The 19,012-nt window shown below is 39.8% G+C and overlaps 1 protein-coding gene across 1 annotated transcript in view; it reads left to right on the plus strand.

The window, feature by feature from the left end:
• Positions 1-19,012, plus strand: part of cdkal1 (CDK5 regulatory subunit associated protein 1-like 1) — a 247,851-nt gene that overhangs the window by 134,615 nt on the left and 94,224 nt on the right. Inside the window, exons 9-10 of the mRNA XM_061080642.1 lie at positions 4,598-4,764; positions 14,785-14,930. Coding sequence (XP_060936625.1) covers positions 4,598-4,764; positions 14,785-14,930 — 313 coding nt within the window. The remainder of the gene's footprint in view (positions 1-4,597; positions 4,765-14,784; positions 14,931-19,012) is intronic.

Genomic DNA, 19,012 nt, shown 5'->3' on the forward strand with positions numbered 1-19,012 from the left:
TTTTATTGCAATTATTACAAATTATCTAAATTATAAGTTATTACTTGTAAATGATTCGATTTATATATGTGCTGATTAGGGTTGACAGCGGTCCTACAGGGCTGGTACCTATAGGACCGAGTCAGGCCGCAGACTTTGGTGTCACATTTCATTGTCTGAGCCATAAACTGAAATTGTTGCTTAGCTTACAGGCACCATAAACAGCACTGCATATACCTAGTTAACATTCCACTTAACTCTGGTTGCAACACACTCTCTACATGGCTCTGGAAGTCCCTTAAGGTAGCACACAGTTAAGGTTATTTTGGTCCATATTCGTCCTTCTAAATCTTCCGTGGTTTCCGCAGTTTCCGGGTATGAAACCGGAAATGCGACTCCGGACGGGATGTAGTAAGCAGACCAATCACAAGCCTTGCGGGCTGCGTGAGGCTCGCGTCGCTTTGTCGTATAGTTAGAAAAATTGGCTGACGCACGCAAGCCGCAAGTACGCGAGGGGCGTGTTGCGTCTCTCGCGTGCGTGCGTGCATGCGTAAAAAGCCGACTATAAATCGGCCTTTAGCTGTTAACAACTAACAGTTAATGTTGAATTTCAACTTGCAATTTGACTTAACAATGAAAAAGCCATTTCTTATCCACAATCAGAAGGATCTCGGTTCTAGCAAATGTTAAAATTATCAATTTAGCTGTGTTGGTATAAACCCAAACGATACCCAGCCATGATTTTGAAAGGTCTGATACATGGACACAGTAGACACATTACAGATCTGCTTCACCATGAACCCTCTCTCCACAGCACACATACCAAAACCAGAGGAAGCAGCTGCGCTTTGTATGAGAATAGATAGAAAAGGAGTGAACAAGCTAACATTTCCTGATGAATCAACCTCCATCTCTGTGTCTCTGGCCAACAACAATACCATTGGCACATCCAACACAAAGGGACTGGGAAGCGCGTCAAAGGGGAAAATTACTGGTTTCGGTTGTTGAGTTTATTGAGACGTCTATGTATGACAGTGGCCTTGAATTAGCACCTGAGACTTTTCCAAACCATCACCATGTTCAAAACACAATCCACACAGTAATCACGAGAGCTATTTCACAGCAGACAATACACAAGGTTGCCATCCAGGCGGTATTGTGTGAGTGGAATCTCACAAATGTTGTTTTGGAAGGAACCAATTTCGCTTCTAGGCCAGTTTAATGCTGGACTGACGTTGTATTAAGAGATCACCTGGTAAACATTCTTGTGGGACGGAGATGTGATGCTGCTGGTGTGATGGGGTAGGAATACAGACAGTCAGGATACAGATGATGCAGGCAGGAGTTAGACCTTGGCAAAGGAACTGGTGTAATTGAGTCCAAACAAGCTGACACTAGCTGCCCTGGGACTGGGCTGTCACCACCTTCCTTTAAGCTAAAAATAACTGAAAAAAATGTTACATATCAAAGGGAAAAATAAAGCTGTAAATCAACTGTAGCATTAATGTTCCTAAGAAGTGACACTCAATCAATACTGATCGATGGATGCTGATGATAAGATGGCTGCATTGAGCTTGACCTCCAGGTCCTCGATTAACACAGAGATTAACGCAGAGATGGGTGGGCATTGAAACATTTCCAGCTTACAATTTTTTCCATGTTTCAAGTCAAGTCTTCATCGGTTTGTATAACCATATAACTAGAATCATCACCAGATGAAGGGATTTAGTTATTGGAACGTCTGGTTCTTAACAAGCTAAACAAACAGCCCCCCCCTGACGTTCTGTTTTCCGCCCCAAAAGCATCTGAGAAACATTTTTTTTAACATGAAACGGCCTTTACAGTTTTTTTTCTTTTACCAGCTTTAATTACCAATTCTGTTTTTATATTGGAGAAGAAGAGACCTCTGAGGATAATTATGCTCCCGTTAAACACCTCAAGAACATTGAGAGAATCCTACCAATAAAATAAAACAACCATGATTTTATGATTGAAATTAAATGATACAATTGTACAATAATAACATAAAACGTTTAAGGTCAGAAAATGTAAATGGGATCCTGTTTGTTACCAACTTAAAGACAGCTGGCTACTATTTTCACCACTGCAGTGGAAACTCCTGATTCAAGGAGTTCCGTGGCCAACAGCATGGGTTCTTCTTATCTATAAACCAATGTGTTTTGGGGACGATGCATATCCTGATATTAGGGTAAAGAGGACGATACAAATATATAAAAAAAATATATACATTTGCAATGATTACAAAGATTTCATTATCAAACTGACGACAAGAAAACTAAGTTGAGGCTTGATATTTTACACTCAAACCATTAACTTTTTTACAAGTAAGCATACATAGAAAACAAACAAATACAACTAAATTCAATAAAAAATATAGTTGCGAAAATAGATGTGAATCTTTTCTGCAGGGTTTATTTTGGAATATATGTGACACATATTGGCAAACATACATGTGAATACTGATACGTCTGTGAAATGTTCGTATCAACCAATCAGTGAGGCTTTAATCTGTAATTATGAAGGATGACATTACTAAGACAAAAACTATGTTCCAAGTAAATTAAATCGAATTGGTTTCTAAATGATAAAAAACATAATAAACTAGGCTATTATTGAGTATTGGACCAAGTTTAAATAATTTGAATACTAGACAAATGAACATCTTACCCTGAATTCATTGTTATATAGTGTGTTTATGGAGTTTTTCTTTTAGATCTGATCACATTTGATTGATGTGTCTTTTGGACATGGCCAGCTCCAGATATCATTAGCGCATCTTAATGTCAATGATGATGAGCTTTGGAGACTCTCGTACTCTGGACAATTATACTGTCATCATCTTTAATCTATCTGGCCCATACACATCTTTGAATACACACACACACACACACACACACACACACCCAACCATCATTATCATTAGCTGTGCAGAGACAGACAGAAAGATGCATGTGGTCATTCATAGAGTTAAGATGGTGTTTGCCTAATTGGAATTTTTGTCTGTGTGTGTTTGTGTGTGTGTGTACATATTTGCGCTTGTGCGCTTGCAAGTGCAAATGTATCTCTGTGTGCCTTCATTAGGTGATGTGTCTTAAACCAAAGCAGACACTCAGCCATTTCCAGACCTACAGCCAAATGACAGTTAGATCATTAAGCTCTTGCAGTGAGTGTTGCTCTAATTTAGCATGAAGGCAGTGTATCGTCCCCTCGTGCTGTATATGACCTTCACATTCCTGGAAGGTATGATTAGAAGACGGGTATTTTTAAAACTTGTCAGTGACTGTCATGAGCTGGGCTCCACAAAAGTCCAGGAGCATTTAGGGAGTGACAACAAGAACATGTTAGAGGTGACGACTGAGGAGATCCTATTTGAGAGAAGCTGTTGTGATGTTCGGGTAGTTTTGTAACCTGAGCTCTGTAATTAAATGGAAAAATATATCACAGTAAGTGTCCCCATATTGATATGTTTATGATTTATGGTTTTAAAACATTAAGAAAATAATATACAAGTTTGATTATTATATTGTCTAAAATATATAAGCAATAATATGTAAATCATCAAGGAAACTATACAAAAAGAAAGGGAAAGTGGGATTTAAATGGGATGATTTATAAGAATGCCTTTCAAAAAGTATAAGCATTCAAATCTAGAATAGCATAATGGCAGTAACTCCCCCTGGTTGCATTCACTACCAACAGTGTATGAGGTGGTTAGGTTGAATCCAGTCAATGGGATGTAAATGTGAGTTTTCCCTGAAGTGTAACAGTAGCTGCATAATCAGAGTTAAAAAGGTCCTCTTTCGCATTGAAAGTTCTATAAAATAGCTATACTACACATACAATACTATGTAATGTATGTATAGATATGTATGGAGTTCACTAAGTTTTCACACTGCTCCAGGGCAGCCCCTCATAAAACACAGAACAACCACGGTCCCATTGTGACCCTGAGCATGTTTTGTACATCACAAATCGGCAGCAAGATACAGTATATTTGTAAAAGAAAAGTAAAATAAGAAAACAACTTAAAGGTAAGTATGTAGAAGTAAAAGGGGTCTAGCAGTTTTTTCAGGTTGAACTTTTTTATGAATTACATATTTCATTTTATCAGTTTACTACTGTCACAAAATGTTGTGTATGACCCCAGAATTCGTAATCCTCTAATCAATCAATCAATCCTCTAATCAAACAGTCACATCAGTCTACATCAGTCAGGATTGGGAACCTTCAGAGACCTTCACTGAGGCCTCTGATGTTTGTATATGCTGTTGTTTCTTATGGAGGTGCTGTTTGTCCACATGTACTTAATGGCTTGCATTTGCTGCCCCTGCTAGATATCCTATCACTTTTCTCTTAAAATGACTACTTTACTGCTACTGGATACATCATATTGTCCTTCAGAAATAAATTGGACAGTTTTTTGAAAGCAAACTTTATTAAAAATCTTAATCTGAAGATATCACCACTGATATTTGCAAAGCTGCAGTTTATTGGCACCAAAACAATACACTCTAACTCTGAAGAGCCATGACGATAACAACAATCATTTAGATAAGTTATTAAACATGGTTTATGTTTGTTTTTTCTTGTTTTGCAGAGGGAGTGTGTGAGATCTGGTTGACCAGTGAAGACACAGGAGCTTATGGTCGAGACATAGGAACAGATCTGCCCACGTTGTTGTGGAGACTGGTGGAAGAGATTCCTGAAGGAGCCATGCTGAGGCTGGGTATGACCAACCCGCCCTATATCCTGGAACACCTAGAGGTATGTTCAGTATCCACACACACATGCGCGCACACACACACACTTTATTTGTTATCTCTGAAGTAACACTCAACATAATCATGCATCAGTGATTTATAAAACTAAATTACTTATGAACTCCAGAGTTTTTCTGTTTGCCTCTGCTTCGGTTTTGTCTGTATAATCTCCCGTGCTATCCCTTTCAGTGAACAAATAAAATCATTCTATTAGATTTAATAAACTGAATGCCTTTCTGTTTTGCTTACCAAGCAGTTAAGCTGCAGCGCTCACAGTCCATTCATTAGTGCAGTCCATTCTCCTCTTTTCCGTAATGAGTCAATTAAGGACCATTGTGTCCTCTTTAGCAACCTCATTTTATCAGTCATTAATGTCCTCCCTAATGGAACAATGGACATTGTTATCCCTTCTATGGCTCTCAGTCCCCCACTCTGTCTGTTGTTGCATGTCTGCCACGTCCGTCACACATGCCCATTCTATCATTTGAATCTTATTGCCTTCTTTTCTCCGTCAATCTATCTTAATTTTAAAACAATCTTTGTTTCTGAAAGTGTTCGAGTAACAACATAGTACCATGTTATCGCCATTTCCCAACAACAGCGCACAATAGACGCATCTCGTCCCTGCTTTTAGACAATAAACCAAGTTAGAGTGGAGAGGAGCTAAATGGAAGAAGGATGTTTTTGGAGGAGTTATCTGTTGAGACACGTCCTTTATTTGTTCATATTCTGTGGCTAATTATATGGATAAATAAAAACACATTAACAAGTTTTAGTTTTGTGGTCGGTCAAAATTTCATTGTGGTGAAAAAATTAATAAATCCAGACAGCAGGATTCAGCTAGTACTAAGAAAAGAGTTTCCTCCCTGCAGTTATGCAATTTGTGTTTTTGTGTGAATGCTCTAAAATTATTGTGTTTTTAGGGATTGTGAGGACAAAAGAGGGAATTTAGTATTTAAAGAGCATTTGAACGTGAACAATTTTATGAACACTGGAGAATTTCGCACAGTTGGGTCCAGACTTTCTCTGGTGTTTGCCTTTCACACATGAACAACGCAGCAGGAGATTATCTGGTCGGACACGTTCACAACAACACAAACATTTTCGATGTTGTCTACCACGTGTATGGCACAACTCTTTAATCCTGAGATATTTGTATTGTTTTTTTGTTGTTGTTGTTTTTTTTCAGTTTTGCATCTGTTGCGTATTAGAACGTCATTCTCCTGCTATTTTCAGGGCTCATATGGTCATTATCCAGGGTTTTTATTAGGGGGCTCTTCCTAGAAACTGCAGAGAAAGTCAGTTTAACACTTTAAATTTCGCTATAATCGAAAGAACTTCTGTAGGATGAGTGGATGCACGTGGCAACAAAGTGCATAATTATAAAAATTAACCAGTGTGGCACACTTCCTTCTGTAATAAACTTCTACTTTACACTATTGCAGCAATAAATGTACTTCTTCGTTCAGCTAATGGAGATTATCAAGAATACAAGAAACTATTATTTGTGTTTGTCCTAACCCAGAACATTGCCAAAAATCCCACTACTTTTGTAATGGCGACCATCTCGGGATGTACAGTCAAAGCTGTGCACTGTGCATGTGAGGAGGCAACTTCAGAGGATAAATAAAGAAGGATCAGTCCAAGAAAAGTTAAAGGTGAATGGACAGACTTAAGGTTAACGTGATGGAGACATAAGTGAGGGATTATTCTGATTTGATAACATTTTTCTACTTACTTTTTGTTATTTGTTTTAAAACACATGGTACTGAAAGACTCCGTTTTATCCCTGAGGACAATAATGTGGAAGTATAAAGGAAGGAAATGGAGGATATTGGAGGTCTGAAGTAGGGTAATGACAACCTAGAAAACTTTTTTTTTGTTAAGTTCACAACAGATATACCTCTGAATCAAACAATCAAGGAAGACTGTAGATCTCAGATGAAACTAGGGTATATATGAGGAAAAAGGGGGCTGAAGGCCCGGGGATAGAGATGAGGGGTAAAAAGGAGTGAGAAAAGTGCTGTGGGAAGCAGCAATGGAGGTTGTAATTAACCAGGGGTTAATGGAGGTGGCTAATTGTCCCCCACATGTATAGGTAGGCTTTCTGCTTGGCTACATTACAATTAAAAACCCACCCTCCTAATGATAGGGAATAACAATTAACTGATAATTAGAAATATACTAGGACGCCACACTGGCTTGTTCTGTGTGTGTGTGTTAAGAAACATTTCATATGCTACAGGCCCTTTCATTGTTAACGTCCATACTTTGAATTTAATTATATCTTTTGGGTTTGAATCCTCAGTCAATTAACCTACATAAGGAAAGATAAGAGTGCTCGTCTTTAACTTATCATTGTCTTTTGTTGCTCCTGTGCTCCATTTACCCTTTCTCCTCTTCCCTATGAGTCCCTCTTCACGTCCTCCCTCCCCTCCGCCACAATTTCCCTCTTTTTTTAATCTTACTCGGACCGCTGTTATATGGCCCAACATAAAAACTTACCAGAAAATAATAAAACAATTGTTTAATTGTTTCTTGGTTAGCTTTTTACCAGTCGTTCCTTCACATTTTTTTGGCCAGTTTTAACCCATTAACACCTAAGATGTTGAAAACCAACAGACTCTAAAAGTGTTAGCCGATAGAGACATGAAATTAAAAACATCTGACAGCTTAAAAATTAGTTTATTAAACATCACTGCCAATTTTATAACACTTTGTGACTTTCATGGTTATTTAAAAAATTGTTTGTTTCCACTGAAGCTCTGCTGTAATCTGTTTCAATATCGCTCCCGGCAGTTAGATCGTCAGCCATTGTCTGAAAAAGGCCAAGAGCACTAACACAAAGGCGTTTTGCCTGCAAGTACTTCAGCCAGTGTCACAGTGTCACATGTCTTGAAAACGATGACATAATGGATGAGATGCACACGTCTCCTCCACGTCTAAAGGCACAAGCACACACGCACACGCACACACACACACACACACACACACACACACACACACACACACACACACACACACACACACACACACACACACACACACACACACACACACACATATAAATACATGTATGTCACAACTTTTTTTCTCCTCCTACCTACTCATCCTTTACTTCCGCTTCTTTTCTCAAATTGTTTTCTCATGATGGTTGTTATCAGAGCAATACGAGTGGCAGGGTGATGATGATGATGAAAGCCAAATCTCTGGAAGTAGATTAAGCCTTCATCTTCTGTAAAGGCCAAATTGTATCCCACTGTCTTTTCCTCTGAAGGACCCTGCTGCTTATATAACAGCATCATACCAAATGGCTTTAATTGAAGCTGAAAAGGCCAAGGAACTTCTCCACTTCCCCCTAAAAGATGATGCTCTCTCACACGTACTCACTGAAATCACTGTCTGTCTCCGTCTCCCTCTGTCACACAAGAACACCCAATTTCTTCCTTTGTAGCGCGCGTTCCCCCCCCTGACAGAAGCAGACAGCTTCACAGCACCATTTGCTGATTGGAGCAGTTAAAGGCCCAATCGCCTCTCATGGGCCACTTGTCTCTGACATTTTTGTTGATTACATCGTGCCTTCGCTGGTTCCTGTTTGAGTGGCTGCATGTAACAATGCGACGACTTTGTTCCTCACCTCACTGACATTTTATCCTCATCACGCTTAATACTGTAGTTTTGAGCTCAGCATTTTCTTGTAGCCGACTTTCCCTGTGTCCATCTGCCTGTTAATAAATAACTAAGTGGCTGTCAGTAGGTCAGCTGATTATATAAGGTGTGCGTGTGTGTAGATACCAGTGCATGCGCTCGTGCGAGCATGTGTATGCGAATGAGTCTGGCACGGTAGCTGACTCAGTAAATGAGGTGTGAAAGTAGGAGTCAGTCAGGCTGAGATGAATGAAATAGCAGTTGTCTATTAAACCTCCTCCCTCAGAGCTGATCTCAGTTTGAGCAGAGAGACATCAGATATGCCATTCACACCCACACAGTCAGCTCTGTGAAACAGTGCTGCGATGACTGTAACGTCACGAACAAGTCATTTCACTTTACCTCTCACTCCACTTTACTGCGATTTACTCCAATCAAGGTTTTTATAACTAGAAAACAAAACTGTAGACAGATCTTTTGTTTTGGAGAGTTGGTTTGCATCCAGCTGTAAACAACATGTCTAACTGTACATTTTGAGAAAACATGAATTGCTATAAAGCCAGCGGGTCGTCCATGAGAGGGTCTGCAGTTCGATCCCATTCTCCCCCATTCTATGTGCCTGATTGTCCTTGGGCAAGATACTGAACCACAAATTGTCCCTAATGGCTGTGCTGGCAGTAAATGAAGGGACATGGGACAAAACATAACCTGTAATTGTACTATTAAATCACTGTTTATTTATCTATTTACATTCCATCCACAGTTCCCTGCAACCCCACTGGGCCTTGGAAAGGTTGACAAACTACCAAATACCCATAATGAAGTGAAAACTCAATCTTCTGAATCGGCTGATATTTTTCATACCCAGGACATTCACGTTCACACACATAATTACACATACACACACACAGACTCTCACACACACACACACACACACGCACACACACACACACACACACACACACATACCTGCACAGATCCCTCACCTTCAGACGTGCACACATGCACAGCTGTACACACTTGGACACACCCTCTCAGACCTTTTTCATTTTAATGAAGCCTTTGGGAGCCTCTTCACATTAGAGGCCTAATGTAGCATTGTGTGAGGGACCAGGCACCAAATGAATGCTCACGCTGAAGCTATTCTGATGTGACTCTAAATCATGGCTCCTGACTTAATGCAGTGAATTACGTTTTTTTCCGAATCATTGTGTTGCATTTTGACTTTTTAACGGTGGAGATTTAAAGGGTAGCTGCCCATTTGCAATTGGAAATTCCAGCAGTGATCTTTGGTTGGGCTTTTATATTGTGCTTTTTATCCAGTTTATCAAAGGTGAAAAGAATAATGCAAAAGAATTAACTGAACTAGTTACAGTTTCCTGCAGAAACATCCTTATAGTTGTATTATGCATTTGGGTGTATTTTTGGCTCAGTCATTATAACGAGGAAAATGTCACAAGACAGTCAAGTGACAGTCTTAAAAGTCAAACGGTTCACACAGCACAATAGGTTGCTACATACACTTAATTTCCTTTTCACTGTACAGTACATGTGCTCTGTGTGAGGTGCTTCAGGCCTGGTTTGCCCTCCAGGGAAAATCTGGTGCAGCCTTGAGTGTTTTAAATGTTTAATACCGTGGGGAGCTCACGTTCTCTGGCTGCTGCTGAATGTTGCTCCCACCGACTGCGTGTTTGCGTGTGCGCCAGTGCACACACATGGGGACCTGACATACTACCCTGGGAATAGGCATGTAGGATCTTTCCCTCTGCAGACTCCCCTGGGTGAACTCTGTTCATACTCCGATATGTGTGGGTTTGTGTGGATGCAGTCAGGGTGATACTTACTCTGTGTTTGCTTCAGTAATTTCACTTGAACCAGACTCTAACCCTTCCTGTCTGTGCGTTGGTACTTTGGGGAATCCAGCTGCTTTTTTGTGTGCTGTTCCATTAAAGTCACCAATGTGTCCTTACTCCAATGCTAAACATGAATATGATAATGTGTGTGCAATATGCCAATATGGACACAGTACACTTCTATAGCGATTAGATTAAAGTTTTGTTTATCTAGCTAATATAAATTAATGTATGGCATGCCTTAACGTGAAGTTGCAAATTGTAAGTAAAACATATTCCCAACGTGTATTACTCACACACATATTGCTTTGTAGCTCCTCCACACATTTTCCTGTACATATCTAGCACTATGTTTGAAAACGCAATGTCCGAGTCAGTTACTCTGGACATTTTCCACAACTTTCCTTCCAGGAACCATACGTACAATGTCTGGAAAATGACAGAGTGAGCCATTGTGACAGCAGGAGAATTGCCGAAAAATTCAGAGCACGTGGACATAAAGCTGAAAAAATACAAATATCTATGGATGAGTAAGAGCTGCTATACACGTAGAATATGCATTCAAGGATTTCAGCTTTGAAAGACAACAAGTAAAGAGAGCTTTTGGTGATAATGTGCCGATGTTGATGAGCTGTAAACAACAACGTGATTTCCACGGCATAATTCATACGTCATGTCCTGCCTCCTTTATCCTCTACTAATGCTCCATCTGTCATCTCAGTGTTCCAGAAATGTTCCTGTTGTTTTTCAATGCGTCTCACCTGGACAATCTTCTGTTTCGTTTTTACTTGTGAGAAAAGGCAAATTCCAGAAAATGTCCAGACCTCATTGTTTGGAGACAGTTAGAGTTTGTTTTATTCTTAGCGAGATCATCTTTATTAATAAGTGATTTGCTGTTTTTTAGAAACGCAAACAGCAAAAATTTGCTCCTAATAAATCAGCAGTTATATGTCTATCAGTTTCACACAAAAAATGTTTGAATCCACTTGTAACGCGAGTTCAAGGAGGCAATGAAACTCACTCAGAGAATCAAGGTTCTCTTTTCCAAAAAACAAGCTCAGAGGGACGGATGAAAAGCTAGTGCAACAAAGAAAGAGTTAGCCAGGGCAAAATTCAGAATATTCCAAATTAATTTTCAGGACTGGGCTCACAGTGACTCACCCTTTTTGTCTTTGTAAGGAAGGAGGGAGTTGGTGAAAGTGTGAAAGTCTTCCCTCATTGAGGCTGCTCGGAGCCAAACCACCATTTATCTTCTTCCTCTCTCCTTTTTCCCCATATATGTTCTTTTCAGCCCTATCTGATTGTCAGGGCTGGATATCAGATCCTTTGAGTTAAGCCAGTTATGTTTCGGGTTTATGTGTCTATCTGAGCTGATCAAGCAGAGATGAAAGGGTTGTGTGTCTGTTTGTGTGAATGAGAGAGAGATAGGCCCAGAGGGGGGAGGGAGAGAGTGGCACAGAGAGTGAGCGAGAGTATTACACTGCTGTAAGCACTGTCAGGACGGATAAATACAAAGGCAAAACAAAGTATGAAAAAATAAGTAAGAGATAAAACACTTGCACAAATTCTTATTTGGCCGTTTAAGCCTCTTGCTTTGAGACGGATGCTTCACACAAGAGCGAAAAGACATAAAAGCAGCACTTTAATTTTTGCCACTGGGCACTGCTGAGCCGTACCTTCGTCACCACAGCATAATTTTCACTTCAGCCTCACTAAACTGTCTGTCAGCAGCAGACAAACATGAAAAAGGCCTCAACTCCGCAGGGATCGGTAACAAGAGAGATTCATATCAGTGTGCTGTTTAATCATGGGAGGACGGGACGCACACTCTCAGACAGACGCACACACATGACAAATGGCTTGTGCGATTGAAAAGACCTCCCCTTATAGATTAATCCCCAGTTGTCATCAGCAGTGTTGTGATACTCAAACTAACGTGCCATCTGTTGAGACACATGCATGTACTGTATGCATGCCCACACACACACATACACACATGATCTGTGGGGTAGATTGTGGTCAGTGGGGTGTAGTTATTGTCTGTGGACCTAATGACACTGGAGAATCATTTAACACTCTGTGTGCTGCATGACAAATGTAAACTATAACACACACACACAGACTCAGACACACATGTACGGTAATAAATCTTTACCTTAGAAATGTATTACCTTTGTCTTTCTAAAGAGACTGGTCACTTGGAAAGGAGTGCATTTGAAAGACCTTGTCATTTTTGTCTGCTTGAATCAAATGAACATTTTGTTAATGACACTTTATTTACCTACTCACTTAAAAACTTGTTCACTCGAGGACTTGAAGTGAGGTTCACTTCGAAAATTCTTTGAAAAGGCACATACAGAGAAAGTATCTATAAATGTGACTATAGTATAAGGCAACTCACATAGATCATAACCATTCATAATAATGCGATTTAATCATATATATGTTATCTGATCAACTGCTGACTAGCTTTGAATAAACAGGTGCAGCAGCGGCGGTGCAGCTTCAGGCTTCTGTGGACTGAGTGCTGCAGCCGGCCTTCACTTGCACCAGCTCAATTACTGCAGGTCCCATTTACAGTGTCAGAATAGAAAGCTGCAACCAGCATCACCACAGGTCAAGGAAACAGGCCATTCCAGACAAGCACTGCACTAGTGTTGAGAAAAGTTGAATAAATTATCAGAGTAGTAACTTTTACAAAACATGTACCTGTTTCTCTCTCTCTCTCTCTCTCTCTCTCTCTCTCTCTCTCTCTCTCTCTCTCTCTCTCTCTCTCTCTCTCTCTCTCTCTCTCTCTCTCTCTCTCTCTCTCTCTCTCTCTCTCTCTCTCTCTCTCTCTCTCTCCTCCCTCTCTCTCTCTCTCACATTCTCTCTCTCTCTCTCTCACACTCACACACACACGTATCAGGCTGATTTCCGTCACCAATCAAGCTCCATTTTCCGACCAAATTAATTCTTCCTAATTTGGGGCTTCCAGTGGTCACCCCCCTGTGGTGCTGCAACTGAGCTGTGTCTGAGTGTGTGTCTGTGTATGTGTGTGTGCGTGCATGCGCTCATATGCTTTTGTGTCTCTGTATGAAGTGGGGAACATTCCACAATAGATCTTAATTGAGACGACGGACTGCAATCAGCTCATTCTTGTAGGAAATCATTAAATAATTTCTTCCTCCCCTTTCTTTTGCTCTCTCTCCATCTCGTGGTGATTAGCATGGTAATGATAGCATCCTGATTATGTCCATCAGAAAAATCTGACATCTGTACTCTCTCCACTTCTTTTGCTGAGGAAATTAAAGTGAGAATGAAAGAAATAAAAACCTGCCAGCTCTATGATTAATGTGTTAATTAAAAAGACAGAATGTCACTGCTGCAGTTGTTTCTGGTAAAAGTGGGAAAGGAAAAGACCAAAAAAAGACACTTCAAAGTTCAGTGTTGCTTCTGAAAAATTCTGTTTTAACCAGCTTTTTTATTTCTGCAGGAGATATACATTGACTAAAAGGTGTACATTACTGTTGATGTAAATCTTTGATATCAAATTCAATTAGATAGATCTCATTAAATATATATGAAAATATATTTATCACATCTGCTGGAATCCATTCACCATCCTTGTCTAAAGAATATCTGGCGGTGGCCTTTCTCCTGAAGTTAATATTTCCAAAATTGAAGTTTCAGATGTTTTTAACTCACAGCGGCACTATACTTACAACCTACTTTCAGTCTTCTGTACAATAGAAACTGGGAGCATTATGGCCAGTGTGTACTTTTCCCCATCCATCAAATCCTTCAACAGAAAGCTGCTAGCCTGAAATAATTATACACTCATTGGTTACAGTGTATTTAACCCTCATCATTTTGATCTGAGCTGTGAACCTGCGTGCCTCTGTAAAAGCTCTTTACTTTTTTTAGACACAAAGGACTCCTACTGAAGCAGCCTTGACTCAGTAGACATTCCATCCATTATAACGGGTCCGCGTTGAATTGCCTGAGCTGCTTTGCTTTTATTTTTCCGATTATATTAAAAAAAAGAGAAATAGATGTAAGAGAGAGGCAGTGTATTGTGGAAGGTGTAAAGAGCACAGAGAGAGGCAGGAATGTTAATGGAACCTTCAGTTCATTCAAAGCTAACAGCTATCAATCATCCGAGCCATTTGCATTGACTAACCTTATGATTAAATAATTGGAAAGTTTAAGTTTTATCCTCAAACACATGACTCCAATGGCTACACCACTTATTAAGAACGTCTGTTATTTTATCCTATCCTATTGTAAGAGTAGTTATGAAGTGACGGTAACACAATAACAGACTTTACTCAAGTGAGTGTTGTGTACCTATGGATATTTATATTCATCTCAGCCTAGTTATGTTTGGTCAAAAGAATAGTTTTTTTAATTTTTGAGACTCATGGTGACATATGTAACTCTCGATTAAACATATGTATAAATTGATATATATAATTTCTGTCTCTATATGAGAAATTCTAACCCTTTTTCTCCATCTCTCCCTCTCTTCTGTGTCTCATTAGGAGATGGCTAAGATATTGAATCATCCGCGTGTCTATGCCTTCCTTCATATTCCCGTGCAGTCGGCCTCAGACAGCGTACTGATGGACATGAAGAGGGAGTATTGCGTCGACGACTTCAAAAGAGTAGTGGACTTCCTCAAAGAAAGGTAAGGCTGGATATGGTCTCATCGTGGAATCGGGAGTCTGTTGCATGTTAGTGTCACGAGGACACGACACCACCCTCATTATACGCTCATTAGTTAAAGGTTTTGAGTCTCTCCCACTGACTCATTATGTTTTTACATCATGTTTTACAAAAAGTGGTTGTACAAGATCGACTTGGGCTCCACTCCTTCCCTATTTGAATTGTACAGTGATTTTAAATGGATAAAATTGCCCTGTTTGCCCATTAACACACACCCAGCCTATAATAATAAATTATAAATATTTTAGGGGAAACCTTTAGCAAATTTATTAGAAAAAACTGAAACCTCACAGAGACAAAAGTATTCAGACCCCTTGCTGTGTAGCACTGTAAACTGTGGTCGTATACTATGTGTTTGCTTTCATTGTCCTTTCGATGCACTTGAATGGAGTACACATATGGAAAACTGAATTGATTATATATAGGTTAGAAATTCACCTACTAGTTTTTCAATAAGGTCCCACATCTTACTCCTTCTACAAGTGCAACTTACCAAACTGCTGTCAGGACTAAAACTAAAGCACAAAGTCCATGCAACTTTCGGTAGACATTTCTAAAGCTTGGACAGTTCCCAGGAGAAAAGTGCCCTCAGTAATTATTGTATGTGAGTATGTCTGTTCACACCTGCCATTAGTATGCGTCTCCACATGTGGCTCAACCACTTGTGATTGGCTCTAACTTCCCCGCTCAGTAGAATAAAGAGCGAGACAGGGAGAATGGGTAAGGAAGGGGCTGAGCGGATCGATAAGCTGTGCTCGGCTCTACAGCGGAATAAGGTTTTACTCATTTGAAATGGAAAATACTCTGGAGACTAGAATACTTTAAGTTCTAAATGAAACTACAGTAAGCCAGAGGTTGTCAGTTGAGATGTCATGCCGTGGGTGCATTGTTGTAGTAGTCTGTATAATCGGTGTTACATGGTGTTGAAGCAAACTCTGATTACATCCCTTGTCCAACAACCCCACAGTATATTTTATTCTTTTCAAGACAAAAAACCTGTTTTGTTAATTTTTGTCTGCAGTGATGCCCGCATTTCTCAAATTAAAAAAATCTCAAATTTGTAAAATAGTAGTAAACAATAGTCTGTCTGCTCGGTGCAGTAGCAGAGTCACAGCACATAGTAGTAGACTATGTTATAATGATGAGAGGAGACTAGACCTATGAGGCAGAGGATTTGGTGTTAACGTGAAGCAATAGCAGCCTATTTGGCAATATTTCAGTTGGCAGTTCACAGACACTCCAGATCCATTTCGACCGAGCCTGAGGGGATCTGCCAAGAAGAATGGGATAAACTGCCCAAAGGTGAGCAAAGCTTGTAGAGGAGACTCAGAGCTGTAACGGCTGCCAAACTGTCTGGATTCAGAATCTAAATGCTTCTGCGAAAGAGGGAAATACAAACAAAACATTTGTATTTGTGTTTTATGGCTCACTGAGTGTAGACCGATGAGCTAAAGGGCAATTTTTATCCATTTACAATCCAATCTTTCATGATGAAGTGCAAAAAGTGAAGGATGTGAATACTTTCTGGAGTCACTGTGTATGTATCCTGTCTATTTGATAATATTTGTGCTGAAGCTCCTCATATTGACTGCTTTAAGTTGGATGTTGCCCGACTTCTGAGGCAGAATTTTTGTTAACATGACATTAGTCAGACATTTAAACATTTGCAACTCAAATATGACAGTTGAAATTTAAAACATCAGTGTAGCAGCCAACGACTCTTTTCCATGTAAAGGTACAGACAAGTCATAGCGTTCTGAGCAAAGAATCTCTTCATGATTAATCTGTTTTCCTCAAACTATGCACAGTGACCAACATACATGGATTTAAAGCTAAACATGTGCAGTCCTGACATGGATTAAATATACCCCCCCCTCCATAAAATCCACGAATCTAAAACATGCACATAATGGATGGATTTGACCTCCGAACCCTTGCAAAATAGGAGAAATGATGCAATCGTAATCTTTTACTTTATGAAAGATAATCTGTCATCGAATTTGAGTATGATTACTTATGGCAGTGCACGTCGGAGATTGTGGATAAATATAGAATTGATTCTACGATAATGCGCAATGAAGGGATTCCAATGAAAATGGGTTTGGGTCACATTTCTGCCTAACATATTATTATATGATTGATCAGAAAGATGTTTATGTATGCGATGGTACAGTATATTTAAGCATGTTATTGCTTTTTCCACATGATAACCTCTTATTTTTATGAAATGAAATCTATTACATGATAGATTCTCTTCCAGCCTGATCCAGATGATCATGAACGTGTACTTTACAATGCAGCTGAACATGGGAAGACTTTTCTCTAAAGAGTTATGTTGGTTTGGTTCCCATGTGTACATACATGTCTTTAGATGGTGCAGATTAATGTAATTCTGTTAACTTGGTTTACTCTAAGCAGATGAGATGCATGTTCTCCAGCAATCAATTGATTTTGTGCAACTGCTTTACATGGGTCAGCTTTTTCCTTCTAATACGTTGAAAAATCTCTTTCTGTCCGTCTGTGCTTTGATTTCTGGACAAACAAATAAAATGCACATTATTGGTCTTACCTAAAAATAAGACCAAATATTTTTCTATTGATTAAAAAATGTATCAGGTTACCATCTAACCAATTGAATGGAAATTGAACCAAAACTAAAAAGAGGGAAGTTGACTAAATATGACTAAAACTATCTTCGACTTATTTCAGGTCTAAGACTAAGTTAACGCTTAACACGTCCGTCATTCTATCACACCACCTCTCTCTCTTTGTTTAGAAACCCAATCTAAGCACCAGCCACTGAAGCTCTTAATGCACCGTACACTTTTCCTACTGGAAGTTCAGGTGCTACCGTTGCGTCGTCGGCTCTTTTCCAATTTTACTGTCAGCTTTTTCCATACAGTTTCAATTGGATTAAGATTGGGATTCATAGTAGGCCACTTCAGAATGAGCCAAAGTTTTCTTCTCATTCCTTCACGGGTGCCTATAGATAAATGTTCTTCTCCTTAAAAGCTTAATTTTACTTCTGTGTTCTCAGAGCGGACACAATTTACTAATAAGTTCTGGTATCTGTCCACAGCACAGCACATTCTTCCAGAATTAGGCATTTTTTTATGTTTTGAGTATTCCTGTTTTTTCTTTAACCATTCATTTTAAATTACCCACTTTTCAGTCATGGGCCACTTTAGATCTTTCAACCACATCAGGCAGGCTACAGTCCCATGAGCCTCACCCTTTAAATGATATCTGCAATCATTGTCACTGGGACATCAAGATATATATATATATTTGCCATTGGAAACTTCTGACTGGGCACAGTGTGTGGTCTTTTTTAGTCTTCTACAGTTGAGGCTTCACCATTTCTTCAAATCCTCCCTTTTAAGTTCCCTCTGAAGGGGCCTTGGGTTGAGGAGTGATGCTGCAGTGTTTGCTTTAACATAGACTCAGATGCTTATCTCTCTGCTGTGTGTGTGTGTGTGTGTGTGCGTGTGTGTGTGTGTGCGTGCGTGTGTGCGTACGTACACTCATTGTTCAGTGTGGAGTAGAGGTCTATCTCCATGTCTCCAGTTGTTTTTTTAGTGTTCAATTGAAATTTAAACTCAATGACACTGGTCCGGCAAAAATCTTAACGCACTGTGGTAAATGGTCATGGGAGACTCAAGCACACACACACTCACATGCACAGACCCATACACATACACAAGCTTGCCACACGCAGGGTATCATGTCATAAGATCTTGTTTACATAACTGTCTGGCTACCCTTTTGTGTGTTGTGGGTGTTTGTGCGTATGTGCATTACTCCGTTTCTGGCTTCTGTTACTTAAACACACACATGTGTGATGCTAGTTGTGTGAAATCAATACCAGTACACATCCAGTGGCCTCATCCATTTGGCTGCTGCACTCATGGCCGGGGCGTAGTTTGAAGTCTGGGAGCGAGTCCAGGGCTTCGGACAAGCCAAAAAACACAACCAGTGTATGAGTGAGCTTGGCTGGGTGCGGGTATGAGTCGGGCTGTGCTGTAGTGTCTATCTGTGAAATGT

This window comes from Limanda limanda, chromosome 11 (genome assembly GCF_963576545.1).
Source record: "Limanda limanda chromosome 11, fLimLim1.1, whole genome shotgun sequence".
NCBI classification, from domain to species: domain Eukaryota; kingdom Metazoa; phylum Chordata; class Actinopteri; order Pleuronectiformes; family Pleuronectidae; genus Limanda; species Limanda limanda.